Source organism: Nothoprocta perdicaria, unplaced genomic scaffold (genome assembly GCF_003342845.1).
Source record: "Nothoprocta perdicaria isolate Ctin4 unplaced genomic scaffold, notPer1 scaffold_42, whole genome shotgun sequence".
Classification (NCBI taxonomy): Eukaryota; Metazoa; Chordata; class Aves; order Tinamiformes; family Tinamidae; genus Nothoprocta; species Nothoprocta perdicaria.
The window spans coordinates 3,347,462-3,371,854 of NW_020455666.1; the positions used below are offsets into that span (position 1 = coordinate 3,347,462).

The 24,393-nt window shown below is 43.8% G+C and overlaps 1 protein-coding gene across 1 annotated transcript in view; it reads left to right on the top strand.

Annotated features, from left to right (window-relative positions):
* FBLN2 (fibulin 2) overlaps positions 1-16,339 on the top strand; it is a 55,946-nt gene extending 39,607 nt beyond the window's left edge. The window contains exons 8-16 of the mRNA XM_026046092.1: positions 2,407-2,541; positions 4,520-4,657; positions 4,962-5,105; positions 7,743-7,871; positions 8,387-8,512; positions 9,907-10,023; positions 10,603-10,731; positions 14,367-14,490; positions 15,135-16,339. Of these exons, the coding sequence (XP_025901877.1) occupies positions 2,407-2,541; positions 4,520-4,657; positions 4,962-5,105; positions 7,743-7,871; positions 8,387-8,512; positions 9,907-10,023; positions 10,603-10,731; positions 14,367-14,490; positions 15,135-15,492 (1,400 nt within the window). The 3' untranslated portion in view covers positions 15,493-16,339. The remainder of the gene's footprint in view (positions 1-2,406; positions 2,542-4,519; positions 4,658-4,961; positions 5,106-7,742; positions 7,872-8,386; positions 8,513-9,906; positions 10,024-10,602; positions 10,732-14,366; positions 14,491-15,134) is intronic.
* Positions 16,340-24,393: the final 8,054 nt, after the last annotated feature.

The window sequence follows — 24,393 nt, forward strand, 5'->3', positions numbered from 1 at the left end:
ATGTTTCTAACGTGGATTGCTTTTTGTGGTAACTTTCAGGCAAAGCCCTTACAGCCACCCACACACGTGCTGACTGAAGGCCACTGTTTTATTTTCTTTCCTACTCCCATCTAAACTTCTCCCTCTGGTCGGAGTGGGCAGTAAATGGCCATTTGTTGCTGAACTGCAGGGACTATATGTGAGCACCGGCACTGAGGAAGAGGTTGGGTGGCTGCGAAGGAAAAGCAGTTCTGAGTAAAGCGGATATCTTCCATAAAACAAATCAAGCTGAAACAATTCGAAGAGAAAACAATTCAAGACTAACTACAAACACGTGACAAAAAAATCTGCCTTTAACATTTCATGAATTTAATGTAGAGGAACTAGGTATTGAAAAGATAGTATGAGCTGAATGCCAATATTACTTCACAAAAATGTCAGCTTCTTAGCTGCAACAGATATGCTGAAGAATCATGTAAATGTTCCTGTTTTCAGCAATAGTTCCAGGAAAAAGAGTGTTATGTGGCTGTGTTTCACTCCATTTTTACTGACACAGAGAGAGGAATGTAGCTACCACAAACATAGACCAAGTCAATCTGTCAAAAATTAACTATGATTCTCATTTCAGTATATTACTGAATTGTTCCTATTATTGTTGTTCCTATTTTTGTAGAAATCCTCTTACCCTATCCCACAGTCATTGTAACTGTGTTGTGTTGGATGAAGACAAAGCCAATTTGATGTTAGTCATTAACTCRGTCTCATACTGAAACCCTAACTCCTTTTTTTCTAGTGCTCTGTCAAGAATCTTGCTGGCTTGTTGTGTTGTCTCCAACTCTTGAAGAGCAGCAGGCTATTGGCACACTTGGTTGTATGGATAATGAAAGGCAGAGAGAGAGGAGAGAGAGAGATTGTCATGTTTTATAGAACTCTCCATTTCAGCCCTCCCTTGTACCGTGTGGTAGAGCAAAGCAAGGCTGGTAGGTGCAGCTGAGCAGAGCTGCCGAGCCCAYGGGCTGCCCCCGGACAGGCCGATCACTGAACTGGGATCTCCAAAGCCGCCTCTTCCCACCCTCACACTTGGAACGAGCAGCACTGACTCGGTTTAAATCTTGCCTCCCTGCCCATGCCATAACCATTGGCTTTTACAGATTGTCCCTTGTGCACAAAATTTTCCCTGAAAACAAAATTCTGCAGGTAATCTTCTGGTTTCCGTAATTTTAATTTCCTCAGACATGTTCAGGCCAGCTCTGCTTGTTTTCCTAAGGACTGAGAAAGCTTAAAGTTGACTGCAGACAAAACATGAAATCATGCTATTTTTTTTGGCCTGCTGTAAAATCTTGCCCCCCTTATTTTCAGGTCTGGTGTAGAATCTGTTTAAATCAGTAGAAAGAATTGCATTAGTCTGTGCTGCTAAGTGGTTGCTTATATATATATTTAATCTCATATTTATTTAAGAAATAAGTCTAGTTAGGTGGGACAAATCTACCAGGGCAGCTCATACTCTTCTCCTGCTACGTGAATGCTTTTTTGTTTTCTTTTCCAAGACATCTTATGAGAATGTTGATGTCTACACTTCATGCTAACGTGCTGCAATCACAAAACTGTAGAGGAACTGTAGAGGCCGTAACCCCATTACAAGCTTTGGGGTAGGCAGGTACCTGCTGCACCGTGGAAATACCCCCGACTGTGAGGGAAGGATCAAGCCCAGAGTGATGTCCTGATTGTGGGAGAACCTGCTGGCTCTGGAAAACAAATACAGAGCACACAAAGAAAAGCACTAGCAAAGGAAAATAAAGCTGAAGTAAATGCAAAGTGAAGTGGCACCCAGCTAACACACCGGTCCTGCAAAACTCAGCACACATCTCTAGTGGGCTGAAATTCCTCAGTGCTCCTCTTCATCTGTTCAGCAGAAAACAAGCTGATGCACTTTATAAGGCAAAAGCTTTTAAAATTAMTTCTCCTGGCTTTGTGCCCTGCAAGGGGCTATGATAGGTCTGATATTGTAGCTACCTGGATGTGACATTCCACAGCCCAAATGAAAATCTGATTTAAACTGTCCTTACTCTACTGGGTAGAATGAAAACAGCTCTGTGTGCAGAGAACCTGGATGGTTGGTGGGAGTTATGGTCACATTGGGCTGTCATTAGTGCATAAGTTTTGGGAAAGGAGGAAAAAAAAAAAAAAAAGAAAAGCTTCTCTTTTGCTCTTTCCAGTCTCCACCTCTGTTTGCTTCTTAGAAATCTTAGAAATCCCCCTCTTGCAGCAGCTCCGCACTAACCTCCTTAAATCAGGCCACTGTCTGTACTCACCTTCTTTTGGAAGAAATGGCTTCACATGGGCTTCTGGCTCCTTCCCAAAGCGAGCAGGAAGCAGCAGATTTACTGATAAACCTGAAGCACTGAATTGTCTCATTGCTTTTCGTAGACATTAACGAATGCGTGACGGAGGCGCACACGTGCCAGCGGCGGGAGCACTGCGTCAACACCGTGGGCTCCTTCAAGTGCCTGCAGGAGCTGAGCTGCCAGCCGGGATTTGAACTGAAGGATGGGGAATGCATTGGTGAGGAGAACTCTCTGCACTTGATGCAATTGCTGTTACTAATCGGGAAAGGAAAGGGACCGTAGAGCATGTTATGGTTGCTGGTCTATAATATTAGAATCAAATCAGAAAAAAAAAATGGTCGTTATGGAAATGTTAGGCTTCACAAGCCCCTGCTGAATTTTTTTATTTGAGATACCTTCCAATAGCTATGGTGAATAACTTGGAAATGCACAGAGCCATTTGATTTAGGATTTGCCTGGCTTTTAAGGGTTGTCGTGAGCTGTTGCTGCTGCTGCCCTGCTCTGGGATCTCCACTTTGCTCTGACGGAGCAGGGGCTCAGCCCAGCCCTCCCTGTGCTCAGGGCGCCCGCCCGCAGTTATTTACATTTGCATTTATTTACACGGGGGCAAGAGGTTATTCCTCTGCCTCTCCCTTCCTGGTCTATACAGGGATCTAATGGACACTCTTGGAGAGGCTGAACTCAGCACTGAGCATTGCAGCCGCTCCGAAGAGGATCCCTCCTTAGGTCACAAGTCAGGGTTATTTACTCCTAAATGTTTTTACAGTTTCCTGACAGCTGGAGAAGGGGAAGCCTAAGGAAAGAAGTTAGTGCTTGACATATAACAAATGCTATAAAATAGAAATKATCACAATTGCTACTTTACACACAGCTGTCTTAAGTAAACGTGGCCTTACTTGAAAAGTCTTTGTTGAGTCCCTCTGCTGGTGTCTGATTTTGGAGCATTTCTAATGTTTATTAGCAATCTATATTAGTTCTTGAACTTAGATTGTAGCTATAATAGATTATGAAATGTACAAATTGTTTTTAAATAGCTTTTAAATTAATGGCTTATAAAAGGGACTGTTATTCCAAAACTACTCAGTGTAAAATTGTCTGCGTAGAACTATTGATTTTCCCACATTTTATGAAATATTGAGTTCCACATTTTTCTGTAACTCATTCTGTATATATAACTCAAAGATTGGTTTAATATAGGTTTAAAATATTAYATACTACCTTCTGGAAGACTGGTGGCCTTCTCTTGTGACTTTAGCACTAAATTGAGGGGTTAGAGCAGAAAGATATAAGGGTCAGGGGCTCTCCCATGTCTGCCTGGGGAACTCTTTTCTTTTCCTGAACAGCACAGTTTACTGGATTTGTCTAGTAAATGCATTCATCATGAGGAGTGTCTTCAGGAAATAGTGTATGYTAATGTAGTATTAGAAAACATTCCCAGAAAGTGAACTTTGCCTGTATTTATACTGGGATCTCCATCCTTCAATCAAGAGCTGTAAGCGATGCTGCAGCTGTTCAGCGGAGATCTGCTGCGCCTGAGTTGCTAAGCTTGAGCCTTGTAGGAAGTGTATCTAGCAAGCAGACATTAAATTGGTGGAGAAAATTTGGAAAATAATCTCATGTAATAGTGCAAATGAGAAACCATGGCTGGCTGCGGAGCAGAAAAAGGTTTGACACTAGTGCTGCTACTGCTTCTACTTTTCTGAAGTGGTTGGGTATTGGGCTTGTGTATTTCTGCACCTCTATGTGCACCCTGTGTGCAACATAAAATTGCCCTCTGTTGAACTCAGGGGTCCTTTTAGCATCTGATTCAGCCTAGCCAGGAGTTTATCTAGAATCCCTGAGGGCTGAGGAGCAGAAGAACCAATCTGCTTCTGGAATAGCATGGTGTGTGGTTTGTGTGCCCTTATTTCTAGCYTTATTCTGGATCCCTGAGGCTTTAAAATGAGCAGAGGTTCAGTGAACACTGTAGTGGGACCAGCATAGTCCCATGGGTTGCAGAACCTGCCCAGCTCAGGAGCCCACAGGTGTCCAAGAGTGACATCCCCACACCTCAGTGTGACACCGCAAGCTSTTTTGGGAGTCTGGTTTAAGTGATGCTCCCTAATTGCCTTGCAGACAAACTAGTTGTGAAGCCTATGGAAAATTGCAGCTTGACTAGACACACGTTAATTCTTTGATCTTGATCTCATTAACAGACATTGATGAATGCGAGAGAGGGACTCATAGCTGCAGAGTGAACTTCGTCTGCCAGAACACAGAAGGCTCCTTCTACTGTGAATCGAAGCAGCGCTGCATGGACGGGTTTCTGCAAGACCCCGAGGGCAACTGTGTTGGTAGGTGCCACCAGCAGTGTGTCTGCAGTACGTGCAGCAGCACTGCCCATCTCCTGTTCCTTTTAGCCTGTCCAGTGGGTGTACATTTATTATGTGCAATTTTCCTTAAATCTTGCAGTGAATTAAGTCGAAACATTGCTGATCTTTGAAGGTAGGCATACCTACATAATTAATTTGAAAGGACTGCTGTAACAGACTCTCATCAGCCTTAGCTTTGTGGTACAATAAATCAAAATTAATGCAAAGAAGCGAGAGCTGGAAGAGAAGGGTCGCTCTCAGCATGCTAACTCATTTTCTTCACCAGATATTAATGAATGCACATCCCTCCCCGAGCCGTGCAAGCCAGGATTCAACTGCATCAACACCGTTGGCTCCTACACCTGCCAGAGGAACATGCTGACGTGCAGCAGAGGCTACCACGCCAGCGAGGACGGGAGCCGCTGCATYGGTAAGGCCAGGCTCCTGCCCCTGCCCGCAGGCCCTCTCAGAGGCAAACGAGTGTTTTGTGTCCMAAAGAGTTTTTAGTTAGTGATGGCATCCTAAAGATTTCTACTTATCCTTAAATGGGAGGTGAGACAGGAAAACTTTTGGGACTTGTTCACAGCTGCATTCATAACTGATAAAAACCCTCCTGTAAGAGACTGGAGAGARAACTGTAGTGAAAAACAGGGGGAGAGACAGAGGGCCCCAGTTAAATAAATTTCCAGTTCTTCCTCTTTGCTCTTTASTACCCTCTCTCTCTGGCATGCTTATGTGTGTGTATTTGGGTAGTGAGAAGATGGGTGAAATTTGGAACTAGGCAGAAGAACGGGATATTTAATGTAATTAGCCAAGGAAACGGAGGCAGCACCCTAAAAAACACCTACAGTGTTCCCTAAGCTCAGGGCAAAGTGGTGCAGTGTCATTTATTGCTTTATTATAGACCAGCCTGAGACACCCTGGCTGTGCTGGAGGAAGGTGCAGAGTTTTGTCTGCAGAGCTGTCCTGTAGGGAAGCATCTTCAGCTGATTCTCAGCAAAGTCAACAAGTCTGGGCCAGTTGGCACCACCTGAAGTGAGGGGACCCTGAGATTGCTTTTAGGGTCATACAGCGGTTTAAGGCATGAGGAGATGATCTGATGCGAAGTATTTAGTAATGTTACTTTGCTTCTAATTTACATGTTTGACAATGCCTTTAAAGGGCAGAGGTAGAGAAACTCTCTGGRGAATATGGCAACATTTCTACTTAATTTTAGGAAAACAAATGTTTCATGTTACGTGGAGATACCCCTGTCAATGCTGGGTGTGCAAGATCTCGGCTTGCAGCCCTGTTTTTCTTGGTATGCGTTCCTTTAAGTAGGAAGAGAGTATGGAGGAGAAAAAGGAAAAGCATATGGTCCTAATTTCCCATTTCTATGGTAAAGACTAGTTTCTTGAAGGTATTATGATGGTTAATTGGACTCCTAATTCAAATTTACTCAAAGTACCATAAAATACGTCATCTGGATGTGTTTCTGGAGCAGAACTAAACTTCTGTTGTCATTTCCATTTAGAGGATTATTTTTCCTTGGAAATGTTCGTTTTTTCTCATTCAGTAAATCAGTTATTAAAAGCTACCKCTTACATTTAATTCAAAAGCACGGTAATTACCATGAAATATAGCATACTTCTGATGGGATAGTGCCCCAGAACCAGTTAAAGGCTGTATGCAAAAGAATATATAATTTTTAAATTTAATTTAATATATAATTTTTAATTAGCACAAACTAATGAAATGGTTGCTTGCATGAATTCATTGCAAATAAAACTTCTAATATAAAATATGTGTCTGCATTGAAAACTTTCTTGATTTGATGCTTCCTCTGATCTGAAAGAAAACAAGAAGGCAGCATTTCGGCAGGAATCCGAGTCCGCCAGGCACTCTTTGCTGGGCACGTTCCCTGTCRTCACTAAGCCGCTGCTGGCAGGGACTGAATGTGAAGAAGTCAGAGTTCAGAAGAACAGTATTTGCTTGAATCTCTCACCAGGTTTAATATTATCTCCACTTTTCCAAATTTCCAAGTATGGGTTTGGAAACTTGCTCATATTTCCCTATCATTTTCTCAGCAAGTGACTGCTTTCCAGAGCAATCTCAGACTGCTGATTGAGAATCTGCCCAGAAACTCGCTGAAATGAAATGGTGCAAAATTTGTAAATTCAGAYGGGCCACTGTATGGTGAACCTCCAGTCATGCCTTGGCTGCCATCCTAATTAATACTTCATGAACCAAGGCTTGGGGGGTTGAAGTAGTTAAAGAAATGGATGAAGGAAAGCAGGAAAGATCTTGTGGCTTAGAAAAAGGCAGAACTCTGCCAAATGGCACTATAATAAATACAAATGTTGGAGGCTTGGTCAGAGTTTTTGATGCTTCTTATCACAGATGGTAACAGGGGATTTGCTGGATACTGGTGAGCTGTATAGTCATGTTCTAAGTCTTGTAAATCAGCCCGTGATGAAAACTCTCATTGTCTTCTGAGGGTTGTTAAACTGAGATTGGTGGTGATGCATATGAGTGAAGAAGCACCTGATTTGTTCATATTGTATTTTGAATGAGAGGCCATGAAGAATATCAAAGTTTGGGTTGAGTGAGAGAGAGAAGAAAAGAGATCAACTTTGGAAAAGAGCAAAAGGTGGGCAGCAGAAGCAGGGTAGAAAGGGCAAGAGGAGATGAAAATAGTGATTTAGTCAAAGGATGAACAGAATTTCTGGCTAGTTCTTGTTTTGTTTTAAATGGCTTGTCATGACTCATGTAATGGAGAACATCAGAATAGGGTATTTAAATGTCATGATTTGATCAGATTCAAAATGTGTTTACATTGAAATGCAGAATATGCCATGAAATCTCCATTGCATTTTCACTTTTGAAATATCATTTTCCTTTTCAAAGTTTGACTTAGAGATATATTCCTCTGACTTTGAGAAAAGCAGAGTGGAAAAGCTAATATTCTACCTCCTGTGTTGAGGGGACAACCCTAAGAGTTTCTGCTTCTGTTTTTCTTTTCCCTTTTTTTTCCTTTTTTGTAAACTCTGACATTCAGCAAACTAAGCTAATGGCTGTCTCTGTGCAGATGTGGACGAATGTCAAACCGGGGTGCACCGCTGCGGGGAAGGGCAGGTTTGCCACAACATCCCTGGCGCTTACCGCTGTGACTGCAAGATGGGCTATCAGTACGACGCGTTCAGCAGAAGCTGCATCGGTGCGTARGGTGCAGGCCGAGGGGGTGACGGGCTGGCTGAGCCTCGGACCTCCAGCACTGCTAGCACTMCTGCAGAGGACACAGTGATTAGTCCTGCAGTGAGTGGCTGGAGGGTCAGGGCATCACTCTGGGAGCTGCTGCCAAGTGTCCCCAGCCAGGTAGCGCCCTGCTCCTCGGGGTGCTGCCTGCGGCTCAGGTGTCCTTGGTTTAGTTTGGCTGCAGGTTATTGATTAAAGTCGTTTGCAAAGCACTTTTCTATAGGTTATGCTTCCCCCACTGTGGAAATTTATCTTCCTGAAGTCTTCACAACCTTCTCCGTAAGAGACCATGATGCAGCACTTTGGATTTTATTGCTGCCATAGACCGTTTAGAGCACAAAGGTGGATGGCATAAAAACTGAAGTTGCAGCATTTTGTGGTCTACAAATCACTCTGACATCTTTTAAAATATCCTCCTGCATCTCCTTTGGTGYTTTTACTTGTACACTGACTGTATATTTGCTCGTGGTGCTGCAGATATAAACGAGTGCTGGAACTACCCCGGGCGCCTGTGTCAGCACACGTGCGAGAACACGCCTGGCTCCTACCACTGCACTTGCTCTTCTGGCTTCCGCCTGTCCTACGATGGGAAGCACTGCGAAGGTACCAGCTCTCCTGTGCTGTAGAGTTTGTGGTGTGAATCAACGGGTGCTAGAGTAGGAATTGTGGTGAAATATAAATGTGATAGCCCCATGATAAGTGTGCTGAGTTTGTAGGTTCTGAATTAAGCCTCCAAGATGGCAGAGAGGAGCTAACAAGCCCCAGTCCGTTGTCCTGAGCACACCMGCAATGTGCTGTGAGGGAGCTTTCCATGCGTGAGCTGGAGCCCTGACGAGCCTGCAGAGCTGCCAGTTCCTTGGTGCCCGTTCAGGGTCATGATATCACTAAACGATTAAGATAYACAGGCTGGGTGCCTCTTTTCTCTTTATCTTCGTTTTACTCTCAACTCACTGTATAGTGATTTTCTTTTCCATCCTTTCCCCTCAGAAGGCCAGGTGCTCGGCTGCTCTTATTCTGCCTTCACAATTGACAGTTCCTCTCCCACAGCACTTGTTGTTCTTGAGCTGTTTCACTGGTTTGGGTAAGGGCACTTTTGGAAGGTACTGCAATATAAAGAGCAGAGAGCAGCACGGGTTTAGTAGCTACCAAGATACAATCCTGGAGCTGGAGAGCATCTCCAGTGGAGCAGYCATACAAATGACTGAGATGTGTTGCAGTGCTCAGAAAGTCACTGTTTCCCCTGCAAGGATAATGACTCTGAGTGTATTACTATTTATTTTCTTTTATGGAAGCATTAAAGCTGATGTAAACTCTTGTAGTTACAACATATATGGGGTATAGCACTTAAAATGTTACAGGGAGATATTTTTTCTTCATCATGAAGTGACTTTAAAAGATAACCCAAGTGTCTGTCAAAGTTTTAGGTTTCATTTGAAATACTTAAACTACAGCAAAGCTTGGATTATTTCATTTTTGTTTCTCTTCTTTCTTCCTTTCCTTCACATACTTTTTTTTCTTCACATATGAGAGAGAAGAGAACATAGTAAAATCAGGGATTTTTCACTCAAGCCATACAAAAAATGAAACCAGAGACATATCAATAGTGACAAAACTGGGAAAAAAGCTTCAGATTTTGAATAGAATGGAAATTTTGAACAACTTTATGGGTTTTTTCTTTTTTCTTTTTCTTTTTTTTCTTTTTTTTTTTTTTTTTTTAAAATAATCATGTTTTTTACTAGCTGCAGCATATCACATGTGAAACACATGTTTGCATGTGCCTACCTGGGCATACATAGAAATGATATGCAAGTGCAGCACGTGCCCTCATGCCTCACAGAATGGGATCGAGGGGGCAGAACCTGAACTAGGGGTGAATTACTYCCCCTTTATCTGCACTGTGCAGAAGGATCCGGTAACAGCTGTTCCCAGGGAAAGGATGTGGTGGGAGTTACTCTTCTGACCTGCTGTGCAATGTTTTGGCTTTGCTTTGGATACAGATGTGAATGAATGTGATACAAGTCCCTGCAGCCAGGAGTGTGCCAATGTTTACGGTTCCTATCAGTGCTACTGCAGGCAAGGTTTCCAGCTAGCAGAAGATGGGCACTCATGTAAAGGTAAGGCTGTGGCTCCACCACATCCAGTTAAGCATGTTTATGCTCTTCAGCAGTAAGTGCTCTCTAAATCTCAGCAGCAGCTYGTGCTGCAGGCAGTGCCCAGGGGTGGCTAAGTTGTACCATACTCTGCTGCAGAAGCTGCACAGGGCGGCTCTAGCTGTTGGAAACGCAGCTTGCTGTCATACACACACGTGTTTCTCTTACATGCTAACTCCAGAAGGCCTCTGTTTGAGAACTGATCAAGAAATCCTCATTCTTTCAAGCAGAAGGATGTGTCCCAAAGCAATCCCAGAGGGCGAGTTAGAAGAGTTTTTCAGACTCGGATGTGCCTTAGGCTTAGGCTCAGATGTGCCATCAGTCCCTACCACAACTTGCAGACAGTGTTTTGGGGAGCAAAACCCTATGTTCACAATTTCAGAAAGCACTGTCAGTGTCCTAGAGCAACATCATACTTTTAAGGTTGCATTCATTCCTGCTTAAGAGAAGTGTGTTATGTGTGTCACGTAATAATTTCCTTGTGCTCCTCAGCCTTCCTTTTCAAGTTTGTAACTTCTTCTATATGCTTGTACTTTTTCCCAGATATCGATGAGTGCACACAAAGTGCAGGCATCCTTTGTACTTTCCGCTGTGTGAACGTTCCTGGCAGTTATCAGTGCGCCTGTCCCGAGCAGGGATATACCATGGCAGCAAATGGACGCACTTGCCGAGGTAATGATGAGCCTGGGGAGCTGGAAGGATGATAACAGGATACTTTAATCTTTAGAATGATCAAAGACATTTCAGAAGGTCAAGTTTCCGTTTTGGTAACTAGTCTTTGTTAAAGGGCTAGTATTTGACAAACTTGCCATGTATTGATAATCTGCAGTGCCAGCTTTTCCATGGATTGAAGAAGCAGTAGCTGTTGCAACTCACCTATCAATGTAAGGCAATTGCTTGAGTGAGTTTCTTGGTGTTTCTTGCTTAAGTGAGTTCACTGAGCAAGTTGAGGCATTTGATTGCTTGCATGTGCTATCAGTATTGACACATCAGTAAGTCATCTAATTTTTTAGAAGTGGCAGATGTGTACATCCACATCCACAGCTTCATCAGGAGCTTCCTACCCCAGAAATCCAGGAGAGCGAATCTAGGAGTTGTAGTGCGGACCTGGACATGTTGAAGTTTGCCATCTGAGCTTGAATATGTTGGCTGTAGTAAATGTTAATGTGAATGACATGTACCCTCCAGCCCCCACCCATCCTTTCCAGAATCACTGAAGTGTGTGCTGGCTGTCTGGAGCTTTTCATCTGGTGTGCAGCTGTCTGGGTTGAAGTGAACCCCCCATTTCCAAAGGATGCACTGACGGTGTAATGATGATGGAAGAGCTGATTACYTTCATGCACTCTGCACACATCCCTGCAGCCAGTTACACTAACTGCCAGGCATTTCCTGCTCTTTGGATTTCAGGAACCCTCCACATAACTTTTTTGTTATGTATCTTCTGCACTTAAATTCTCATTGGTAACTGCAATGAATTTACACTGCATAAATCACAAGGACCTGAACATAGTTGATCCTACCCTTGTAGCAGAGAAAGTGACTCAATGAGAGCAAGAATCTTCCCAAGGGAGTTGGTCCTGGGGGGAGCTTTCTTTTTGTAGGTGTTGTTATATCAGACCTCAGAATCATCATCCAAGGTATGCTTTAACTTCTCCAAAAGCCACCTTTAGAAAATCCGTGGCTATAGCTCTCCTGAGGCTGTCACGGTGGCAGGGTCTTCATGGTGTGACATGGCACTCGGTGCCCCTCATGCAGGCTGGTCCTGCACAGTGAGCTCTACACTTGGAGCAAGTTTCCAAAGGACTTGTAGTGCCTGGAACAAGTGTCCCCCTTCCTGGGAGAAGGGAGCCGACTTGTCAGGCTTGGCACATGTGGGACAACTTTGTGCTGTATCCAGTCAGGCACTGAGAGCAGCGCTGAGTGCCTCCCATTTTTTGGCCCGAGTGAAGCCAATGTAGACTGCTGAGCAGTGCAACATGAGCCAGCTCGTGGTGAAGCCTGTTTGAAAAGGTGGTCAAAAGGATGGTCTGAATTGATATCAGTTGGACTAACCTCAAGGCAGTTGTATCCATCAGCCCAAGACCTGGCCCCAACTGCTTGCCAGACAGCGGGCTCTTGGGTTATGAGGTACTAGTAGTGTGTTCTTGAGACTTTCTTTTTTTTCTTGTCTCAGATGAGTTAAATTTCTTGAATAGAGAGTCAACATATGGATCGTTTTGGAGGAACTGTGAATGGTATTTTTGCACCATAGCCAGACTGGTGAACTGAGTGTTTTTATGACAATAAACACAATATGGAAGAAATTTTCTTTTCACCTGAGGGCACTTCTGAGAATCAGTAAGGGGTTTAATTTACTTTGATTCTCTCTCACTTCCTCTTGTATACTTTTCTTTGGACTTCTAACCTTCAGAGCAGCGCACAAGACCAGTTCTCATCCAAGGAAGGAAGGGGAGGGAGGTTACAGTTCTCCCCCAGTGTCTCTCCTCTGCGACAACTGGCAGAGCTGCAGGGCCCTATGCAGCCTGCCTGGTCGGTCTGTTAACGTTTATTTCATTTTAAAACGTCCGTGCGTTGTCTAGACTTTTGGGAGTACACARTGTGACTGAGAGAGCTTTGCCAATATTTTCTGCTCAAGTTGGAGCGCTGTTATTGCATCTGGTTTTCAGCATTTTAAGGACCATGGGTTGGGCTTGTGAATAAATATTCTTTAGGTAACCACATCCATGCTCTAGGCCAATAAGTGTCTTTGAGCTTTGGCAATTCTTTGTTGTCTTCTGCAACGTTACTTCTTGTTTATGGCAAATATTTATGTTTAACTTAAGTTTTTAAATCTGTGTGTGTTTAAAGTGTTGTTCTGAAGTTGCCATATTCATAACAGCCTTGTGGCACGTGGGACTCCTCCATCATGCAGCTGAACGGCAGCAGTGGCTCTGCTTTGTGCTCACGTCCTGCTCTGATGCCAAGCACCTTTCATGTGTAGATAAATCCTTCCCCAACCTAGCCCAGCTTTCTCAACTCTCAAAAAGTTGGTGAGAAAGACCTGCTTGCTTTAAACACCACTTGATCTTGTTCTGATGAGATTTGTTTATTCTTGAGGGGTTGTTTTTGTCACATTAGACCAACATGTAGATGAACTTAGTACTTGCCTCTGTTGATGATATGTCTTTGCTAAGGTGGAGGGTTCTCCAGACGGGTGTCCCAGAAGGATGCATGAATCCTTACTGCTCTCTACAACTACCTGAAGGAGGTTGTAGTGAGGCGAGGCTTGATCTCCAAAATAACTAGAGCTGAAGCAAGAGGAAATGGTCTCAAGTAGCACCAGGGCAGGATCAGGTTAGATATTAGGAAAAAAAAAATACATAGAAAGAGTAGTCAAGCACTGGAACAGGCTGCCCAGGGAAGCAATGGAGTCACTGTCTTGAACCCTGGCAGTGTTGAAGAAATGTGTGGATGAGGCACTTAGGAACATGGTTAAGCGGAGCTCGTATTGAATAGGTTATTTTATTTTGTTCCCCTTCAGCCTAGTTCACAATGTTGTGTACACCACTGCCTCTGACAGCCCAGGAAACAGAGGGCAAAGCACACACAGCTCTGCCTCGYGCTCGTGTGCGCTTTGAGCCTTGGATGCTTTTCTGTTACAGCGGGAAGTRGCAAGAGAGGCGGCTATGGGGTTTGAAGAACTTTTTTCCTTTTTATGTTTATTCTATCCCACAGTTAAAACAAACCTGGAATGAGGATGGTTAGATTTGCAAATCATGCAAATATTTGCMGAGTCCGGGTAAAGAGTCACCCTTCTGCAGAGGGAAAGCGCCAGGGCCGGCCGCGCGCCGCGGCTGGAGCCAGGCAGCCCCGGGCCAGGCCGGGACGCGCGGCAGGACCGCGGGCGCCCTTGCTGGCTGYGTGGGAGGGAAGGGACTGTCAGCTCTCGGGAGTGACTACAGGGTGTCAAGGAGGAAAATCAGCTTTTTCCACACAARATGTTTGAAGTTTAAAGCGAGTGGGATCGACACACTTTCCTCTATCGCTCCCAAGTGCGGAGGGCTGGGGTCTCAAGCTGAGCCTGGCGCAGCTCCTCTGTACTTGCAGCTCATGTCCCGTGTGCTGGGATGTCTGCGGTACCCGTTGCAACTGCTGAAGGGGTGAGACAGTGGCCTCGCTGCCAACACGTGAGCCCCTTCAGATCATGGGGCTCTCTTGCTTCTCATACACACAGACCCATCTCACTGGCACATTATGGCCCATAAAATTGTGGTTACTGTCTGGTTTTGAACTTTCTGTGTGACCTTCCTTGTGCTTCTGCTTGCCAGATATCGACGAGTGTGCCCTCGGGACCCACAACTGCTCTGCTGCCGAGTCCTGCTACAACATCCAGGGCGGCTTCCGCTGCCTGTCCTTCGAGTGCCCGGCCAACTACCGCAAAGTCTCCGACATGTAAGCGTGGCCGCGGGCGCTCTGCAGGGCCAGCGTCTGGCGGACACAGGATGCTCCGTGTTGCTGCTCTCACAGCAGACGCTGCCGGCCATTAGACAGACAGTATTTTGGGCTCCCTGTCTTATAGACCTAGAGCTYCTCGGAGGTTGCCTCTTCTGAGAGTGAAACTCTCAGGGGGGTAATCTAAGTTGCTTGTGATTGAGTCACTTATAAAAGATGCTTTTTCTGCTTCACAGAACTAGCAGTTTTGCAGGTTCAGGAGCTTTGCTCGTGTGTGTCTGTAGGTGCCATGCTTTGGTTTTCAGAGCATTGGGCCACTGCCTTGCGGCGCTGCGGGGCTGCTGGCAGCACAGCCTGGCTCCCCAGTTGCCTGCACCCATGGGAGTCTCCCAAGTGCTGCTCTCGATGTCCCCAGGATCTCTTACTCTGTTGTGCTCTGATATCTGTAGCGTTTRTAAATGTTTGCAGCTCTGCAAAGGCAGAACACACAAGGATAAACTATTCAGCTGACATTTGCATAGTCAGCTGTTTGTCCCTCACATGCTTGAGWTTTTTTTTTTTTTGACTTTGTTATTCACTGAAATACATCATTTTTCACTCATAAGTGCGTGGACAGTGAAACCAATTTGTTTTTCTTCTCTTAGGAGGTGTGAGCGCATCAGCTGCTTTAACTACCTGGACTGCCAAAACACCCCTGTGCGTATTACCTACTATCAGCTGAACTTCCAAACCAACATCGTGGTCCCAGCTCATATCTTCCGTATTGGCCCGTCACCTGCCTATGCTGGGGACAACATCATCCTTACCATCAACAAGGGAAATGAGGAGAACTACTTCAGCACCAGGAGGCTCAAYTCCTACACGGGCATCGTCTATCTCCAGCGACAAGTGAAGGAGCCCAAAGACTTTTTATTAGATGTTGAAATGAAACTGTGGCGTCAGGGAACATACACCACTTTCCTTGCCAAAATTTACATATTCATCACAGCTCATGCGTACTGAGGCGTGTATTGACATTGGAGTTTATTGGTGCTATGCTCTTTACCTGCTCTACCAAAGCTTTATACTGTTGAACTGGCATTTAACGTATTTAGCCTTTATATTATTTTTCTATCATTGCTTCAAACTTTTTTTTTTTACTGGTTGTGTAAATTAAGTTAATTGTTATGTTTTTTTTGGTTGTTTGTTTTCTTACATAATTCTTTACATCATCGTTTGACAATGAGCGAGGAAGGGTTTGGAAGGCAGTACATGTGCTATATGCTGGAACATTTTCTTAGATATGGTTTTTTGATTTAGTCACATCTGCGGGATGTTGCATTAGAAAGGAGAGATCACTTGGGAGTATCGGTTTTTGCCACTAAAGGAAAAATCCTTGAGCAATTTCTCTTTACTACCAAATCTCATGGTCTGACAGCCACCAACATCACGGAGTTTCTCTGCATTCAGATGCTGTGTTGAAGGCTGCGTGTGTACACTGATGGTTAGCTCACCTCATATTAAAGGATTATTTTCCTCCTTCCAGCTTTTATAATCTGTCACCTGAAAACATATATGAATAAAAGAAAACTCCACCAGTGAACAAGCCTATGATTGAGTCTTGCTTTAGTAGGACTACTCATATGCTTAATGTTAAATGTTTGCAAGACCAAGGTCTTCAAAGAACATCATGCTTTGGTATAAAAGCTTATACTGCTATTTGTAGTAGTTGCCTTCATAGGTGCTTCAACTCCTCTTTATACAACCCTGCTCTGTTTAGGTTACTACAGATATGAATCGGCTGTATTGCAGTTCTTAAAGGAATGTCAAAGAGGAAACATTGGAATAATGATATCATAGTTACCACTTCTTATTTGACCCCTGGGTGTGCATTTGTGATTTTAAATAAGAAGCAGGGGACAGTCACTTTTATTCTTCAGGAAAATGACTTAAGTTATGCTACTAATGACGCAGAGGAAAATGCTAGTTAAACTGGCAGTTTGTATTATGCCATTTAGAAACAGCACAATCTAAGGTTTGAACTGGATTTCCTCTTTCCACAGGAAACTGGATGAGGCCCAAGGCTGTGACAATGCATAGTATAAGCAAAGTATTTGTTAGAATTTAGAATGGAGTATCAGAACTTCTTTGCAACTGATACGGAAAAGAAAGGAAAAGGAAAAAAAAMCCCAAAAYTCCAGCACTGAAATTTTCTAAGCTTTCTTTGTTCCAGCTATAACTATTCTGCAAAATGTTTTAAATGAAATATGTAGCTACGCTATATTGATGTTTACTACACTATATTTTAATAATCTGTTCTTTTCTATAGTAGATCTTATTTTGATCAGTATGTACTGTACATAAAATTACAGAGAAGTCAAATCTTATGGCTTTTATGCCATAATCAACTATTTTATTATATTGTAAAATATTTGTACTGAGACTTAAAATCTTGTAAACACCACCTATAGGGTGAGAGATGTACTGTATTCATTATATCCCAAGGCCAATTTCTACCACTTCAAATAAGTCATTTCTTAAATTGGGACTTTCCTATTGATAATAAAATACAAATCTGACAACATAAAGACCCATTCCTGGAGAAAAATTATTGATATTCCCCAGCTGTAAAGTATGGGATATCTACATGGTAAGCAAGCTTTCCTCCGGTGTTTTTTACCCTTYAGTAAAAGTGACCCTTTTCCATCCATCTTGTGTTTTCCATAGTTTGCAGCTCTGCAAGGGCTTAACAGAGATGTGCTGACTGAAGGACACRCGTGTGTGGTTTGTCATTCCAGGCAGTGCCTCTCAGAGCAGCAGGGCTGGTGCGAGGCGGCCGGCAGGAGCGAGCGTCGCGAGCCCGCGTGCTCCGTGGCAATACCTTTATCTGGTCCTGCTGGGGCACCTCAGGAGAGACTGAAACCCAGAGTTTTCCATCAGCATTAGTATTTGATTGAGTGTAAATGATGTTCCAGCTTCAACGGTCTTTCTTGTCAGAGAACAAGTGGACAAGTCATTTGTTACTTGGAGACCTTTTGCTGACAAAAAGCAACCGTAGTCAATCATGTTAAGGATCTGGCAGGTGGTAATACTGACTTTTCATTTTCTAGACAGGCAACTGATGAAGAAAGTTTTAGAAGAGACTTTGCATACTATTATAAGAAAAATGCTCTGTTGTGAAAAAATATATATTCATCAGCACTGTATCCTATAGAAATTCAAAGAGAGAAATGGTTGTGCTGTACTACTAGTCAAAGGGAAGGAAAGATGTATAGTAGATAACTTGACATTCACCTTGTCCTAAATAACCAGAAGAATGATTTGCCCAACTTAGAGCATGTGCCCTGTTAGTTTTAGCTGCAGTGTGGGGAGTGTTAGTACTACATGTTTGCTTTTTCTTAAGACAGTGCCAAAGATTCAACTTAAATAGATGTGTCCAACAAAGACTCACTGATGGATGAGGACTTCCCCTGGGTGGGACTGGATTTTTTTTCTTTTTCTACTGATCTAGCTCATAGGAGGCCCAATTCCCATCTACAGTAATGTCCCGTTCACTCTACTGGCGAGGTAAAATGGACAGAAAATGAGTATATACATCAACCTGCATGAGAGAGGCTTAGTGGAAAAGAAATTTGGCTTGGACTGGATTTATGTGGCCTCTTGTACCTACCTAACAAGTGAGTTAAGTAGTTCCCCCTGGCCTTCCTTGGCTTCTTTCCCTCTCCCCTGTTTGAGGTGAGTTAAAAAGAGCTGCCCAAGGTCTGTGCAATATAGTAAAACTGTGAGGAAGGCAACAGTTGGAATCCTAATAAAAAAAAATCATGGCAGACTTGGGACATAAGAACCTATGTGTGTAAAAACTCAAATTATTAATATTTTTTCCAAAATTGGATGGGTTTTATGTGACCTGTCTGAACAATATATGTTCTGCTTAATTTTGCAGGTTACGTACTCTTGCATCTATGTAACCCGACCTCTTTGTGCTTGAATCTTATGTTTCTTGGCAGATCCAGTGTGTCCAGAGACTGAGGAAATTCAAGTATATCATTACAGGGAAGAAGAAATGAATATCTGCATGCTTGCTGGAAATCTGAGTGGGCCAATGACAGCATGAAACATCAGGTTTTCTTTTGTCTGGAATGTAAATAACAAATAGCTAAAATGTTATAAATAGCAGTAGATGGGAGAGTAAGATGTTTTTACCTAAGCTGCCGAATGGTTTTTTTGCTGTACCGGGGAGGAGGTATGTTCTGTTTTTCTGGATGTAAGAAACTCCCACATACATATGAATTAGTGCAGATACTGACTAGTCAGTGCTGGTTTCCCCTCGGAGCTGGGTGCAGAGAGGCAGGGAAGCCCCCAGCCAGTGCCCTGCTCATCCTGGTCACACCAGTGGCTGGCACCCAGCTCTCCCACCACCCAGGAGGCTGCTGGTAGCCTTAATGCTGCTGCCTTTGCCTCACTCAGCTCAGCTGCAGGAGGTAACTCTGAGGCTATAAATTGGCTTTAGGTGGCTCATTGCTGATGGTTCTGCAGGAGCAGGAGGTAACTAGGAGGCTATAAATTGGCTTTAGGTGGCTCAGTGCTCGCGGTTCCTCCCTGCTCACCCATGTCTGCTTGCCCACCGTTGGGAGAAGTGTTGCTGGGCTCTGAAAAATGCTGCTCATCTTCCAACCCCTTGGTCCAGCTAGGAGTGAGGAAAGGCCCAAAGTTGCGCCTGTGATACCAGAGCAAAGGTAATGTGTATGAAAACGGGAAGGGAGTTTGCTGTTTTCTGGCACTGCGAGCRAAAGTTGTAGTGAATATTTTTCTTTTGTTTTTGGTTTTTGTTTTGTTTTTGGTATGTGGTCGGGTATGGCTTGAGCATATGATTAAAGCTACCCTTTAAGGGCAAAACCATAGTGAATGTCCCCTCAGACCTTTACTTTCATTGTGTTTGGAGGGGGCAGCATCCAGGCAATCTGCTGCATCTTTATCTTGCTCCTTGTTTTTTCTAGTAGATGCGAGCGAGAGGCCTTGGCTGTTCTTCCCAATCCCCTTTTCTTGTTTCCATTGCTCCTGCGTGTTCCATGAGGAAAAAAAATAGTCCCAGCTGGGGAGAATTAGGATTCTGGAGTAAAAATAGATCTTTTTTTTTCTTTTTTGAGACTAAGTAGAAATCTCTTTCCATTCTCAGCATCAGAGGCACTTGTATTGATGTGGCTATTGAAAGCCGTAATTTAATTAGATSCAGTTTCAGTGATGCAGACCCAAGTAACACGATTGAGTCTGCTGTATTCTAAAACAATTTTCTCCTGCGTCAGTCTGCAAATAGTGGTTTTATGGCTCTGCTGCAGCTGTGAGGAGCTCTTGATGAGCTTCACCCTCCATGGTCCCGTTCCCATGCCCGGTATGCGCTGCCGGAGGAGCTGGCACACTGATCACCCTGATCCGTGTGCGAAGCCTCCAGGGGCTGTTCCTGTCCCAACTCCTAGTTTCCCAAGCAGGGTCTTTCCCAACCCCATGCCTACTGTGTGAACCTGTGTAGCCTTGGAAGTGTTTGGGGGCAGATAGTGACATTTGATAGTAATTACAAAATAAGTTAGCAAAAATAACTGGCTCAATTTGATTTGGGAAATATGTATCCAAAATAAGTGCTTTGAGAATGGGCGAGTAGAGCTGCCTCTCTGTGTAGATGGGAAGCCCTTACGATAACAAAGTCTGTAGTGGGCTGCATCCCAGCAAGGACATTCTGGCTCATGGTGGTTCCAGAATTGCTGGTTGCAGCCAGATGCACTGTTGCTTGCTTTTAGAAGAGGACACATCTTCCCTGGCCCTGATTACCAGAGAAAAGAATGCATGGGGAATATTTTCTACATGGATAAATACTGATAATCTTAAACCAATAGCACTGTAGTGAAGCACTGACTCCCTTGGAGTTTCAATAAAGAGGGTGAACTAGCAATACAGGGCTGGCAAACACAAAGTGATCTCTTGAAGATACTATACCAATTATGAGAAATTTGTTTGCTGTTGAAATGGAAAGCAACCATTTTCTTGTGTTGCAAACACTTTTCCTGTAGATTTGTAAGAGTTAATCTCAGGTGTTGCARAGGTCTGCTATGGTTAATCCTGTTGTCTTTTAATTGGACCTTGGGGAGACGACTTTCACATGCACAAGGGCAATTTTGGGCAGAGAAGTTTGGGCCAACTGGTGTAAAAGTGTGTGATTCTGGAGGGACCATGGGAGACAGTGTAGAATTAGCAGCAGGATCGGGGAAGTCCTGCACTGAGCCATTAGTCCAGTCATTGGATATGCGTATAGTAATGAAACTCTGTGCTGTGGAAAGCTTCCAATTTCTATTTAGGCCAAGTATGCAACACTATACCAATATGCTGTAATGCTTACCCTAATGTAGATGTGTACGGAGGTGCTCTGGTATTGATGAGTGCAAACTGAAGGCCAGTAATGACTCATACTTGATGTAATCACTAGATCTGGGAGGACACAAGTGCAGAATTAAGTCACAAAGTTTAGAGATTGTCAAAGTTGGCATAACATTAATACTACGTGTTCAGCCTAGGGGAATCTGAAAAGGACCTYGAGATATCTATAGAGGAACCCCTTTTCTGGACTACAGAGTTTCCTGTTTCTATTACATTGGGAAAATGCTGCTCACAGCTGTGATTCACAWTGCAACCTCTATTTGTGCAAAAGTAGCAATTATTTATACAAGTACTGCTGTAAACTTGAAAGACTGGAGATTAAAAGAACTAGTCTGTTCTTGGCTCTGTTCTAATAGACAGCTGGGCACAAATGAATTGTAATGTAGACAGTTATGGCCTCTACAAGTCCTTGCGTTCATTAAAGGAGTCACAAAATAAAACCTTTGCTTCATACTGCAAGGGCAGTATCAACTTGGTACTTTGTGGTCGTAGAACTGTTATTACCAGATTAGAGGCTAGAACACAAATCGTACCCCTCACTGTCCCAGAGCAAATAGCAGCAATGCTACCAGTGGGCTCTAGAAGAGCTGCCAAAGGATGTTTCTAATGGACCCTTGTGGCACTAGGCATCTCTGTGAACACAGCTGATGCTGGAGAAGACTCATCAACTTTGGAAAATAATCCCTTACTAAGGAGGAAAAAAAAAATCTTTAATTAAAAAATGCCCACAGTGGATCAGATSTTTCAACATCTGTTGATGTATAGCTATCATTAAGTTCAATCATAACTTAATTTCTCTCTGGGTAGAGGAAGAAAAATGCATAAGATGGATGCTTGTAATGTTGCCCCAATTACCCCTGGATGACTCTATGTAATGAGGAAGGCTGTTTAAGAATAAGAATACTCCACCCACCTGCTGTAGATGGGTATCTATACCTCTAAGAATACTATTAGGCTTGTAAAATTAAACTGAGTAGTGGGAAGGGGGCAGTTTCCAGGCCTCTGGGGTAGAAGGACACTCAGAAGCTGGCAGGCAGTGTTAGAGTGGTGGGCTCTGYGTCTGCTGGTGTTGCTCCAACAGCCCATCTCCATCCTGCTCTTTGGAGGCTTTTTACCAGTAGTCCCTTCTCCTAGGCTGCCTTCTGCAGGTTGCCTTGACCCTCCTGCTGCCAGGAGCCTTTTGGCTCCCTTCTCTCCCTTCTAAAAGGGCATAGGCCCCAAAGAAACACGTCCAGAAATCCCGTAGCTGTTACTTTGGTGYTGCTGAGAGCCCACAGTGGTGTTAGCAGCTCGCTAATCTGCTGGCAGCACCAGCCCTGCCTCTAAAGAGCAGTATTTTAGTGAAGTTAGGCTCTGGCKTTGAGCCGCACCATGCCACGGGCTTGGAGCAGGGCTGCTGTGCACACGAGGCCTGAGCCAGGGCCCTGGGAAGTCACYGACAAAAGGCAATGTGCATCTCCCCAAATTTCATTGATTTTTTTTTTTTCTTCTAARGCATTGCTGCTTTCTTTGCTTTCTGGAGCGCGTGTTTGAGGGGAATCAAACATAGTGTGATGTTAAATATTTGTTCCCAAACACTCCTTGCATCAGTGTTAGGCCTCTTGTGGAGACTGATGCGTTACCTGTGCAGATGCAATGTGGTTGAGTGGGAGCTTGGACAATGCAGAGGCAAGAGCTGCTTTGGGAACCTAAGGCAATGAGTTGGGGGGATTTTTCTGTTTTCTTTCATCTTCTCGCACTGGAGGACTTTGAAAAATGGAGCCCAAGGCTCTTCTTTTATTGGCAGTAATTGTTTTCCCAAACCTTCCAGCTAGGAGTGATTTCTCATCGYGCCAGCTAGATTATTTGTACACCACAGCGCTGCCCTGTCCAGGGCAAGGCACTTTCTGATGCAACGTAAGGTGTGCCATGATTTCCCTGTCACCACAGCTTTCCCTCCCAAATCAACAGCAAAGGGATTTGCAGGGAGCTTCTTTTCTTCTAACACTCATCTAATTAGCTAGCAAATTAGTAATTCCTCCTCTCCCTCCTCGTACCTTTTGTCCCGTCCCCTCAGCTCCTAAAGAAGCATTTTTCTGTGTTCCCACAGAAAATAATCTGTTTACACTTGCCACAGCAGTTCAAAGTGGACAGCAGGAATATGTTTTTCTTATGCTAGTAATTGCTTTTCTTGGAGCATTAATTGATCAAAGTGCAGGAATAAGTGGGGGCAGTCAGACCAAATAGTAAATATTTGGAGTAGGCCCCACACTGGAGCTTTYTGGGGGCTTTTTTGTTTTGTTTTCTCAGTGCTACATTATTAACTCTCCCGTGTTTGCGTTGCGGGGCGGCGTGAGTGCAGTAACTGTGGAGGTAGGAGGACAGGGAGCTCCTCAGCAGCATAAGGCACCACATTGCTGCAGGAGCACTTGAGCTGCACTGCTCCAACCACCCTCGCCCTTGGGCCCATTGTGTTTCTTTAGCCTCTAAGTCAAGGTTTTGGCCAACCTGTGTAGTGCACAGCTTTAGTTCAGAACTGTCTTATAAGCAAGCTGCAGCAGTTTTATTCTCCTTTTTGGACTTACAAAAATCCATAGTGAAAGCCTTTAACCTGCCCTGCAAGCTACCTAGGTTGCAAGGAACATTTTCTGTTTTTTTTTTTTTTTTTTTTTTTTATGGTAACAGCTAAGATGATTCTTCCCAGTTTCCTGGCACAGAAAGTCTTGCATGCAATGTGAAACTGAAACTTTGTATTAACACGAACATTTCAAGGACTCTTATCAGATCTGTTGCACTAGCCGCCAAGGTGCTGCTTCAGATGTGCTATGCTTTTCGTCAATGCATTTCATCACTGGTGCTCTGAAGTGGGATTTGTTGGTGCTGGCTAGAGAGGCAGTCACAAGTTCACTGTGTTGCTTTGTGGTGTGTGTTGTATTTTTTCTTTTTCTTTTTCCTTTTCCTCTTTAATCTCGTGTTCAGCTCCATGAGTTTTGGCAGAATTGTTTGGCAYTGAGAGTGCCGAGACAAACCAGTTTCTGGATTTCTCTTATTTGGAACAAGTGCCCGTCTCGCTGTTGCCAAGAAAAGCTGTGTTCAGTGGCGAAGCTCCAGGAGCTCTCACCACAACCACTTGCAGGGCTGAAATTCCCAGAGAAGCCTGGGGCTGGGATCATTAGTTCAGAGGTGCCCTCGGACTGTGTGTGTTGGGCAGCCTGTGTGTAGTTAAAAAGCTTTTCTTACTGTTTTCATAAATACCTTTGTCACAGAACTGCTGCTGGCTTTGATAATTCCCAAGTTTTAACTCAGTGCTGAGATGAAAGTTAATTTTCTATCTCAAAACTTTTTTTTTTAAAGAAACATCTTTAATCACATTTAAATCTAGAATAGATGTAAAGGCTCTCCCAAACTGGGACATGTTCTGCCTTGTTCTGTATTTCTTGGGAGTGTTTCTGGAATAGGCTAAAAGAGGATTTTTGAGCTTCCTAGGGAAATTGCTGCTGTCCTTGATTCTTCTTCTGG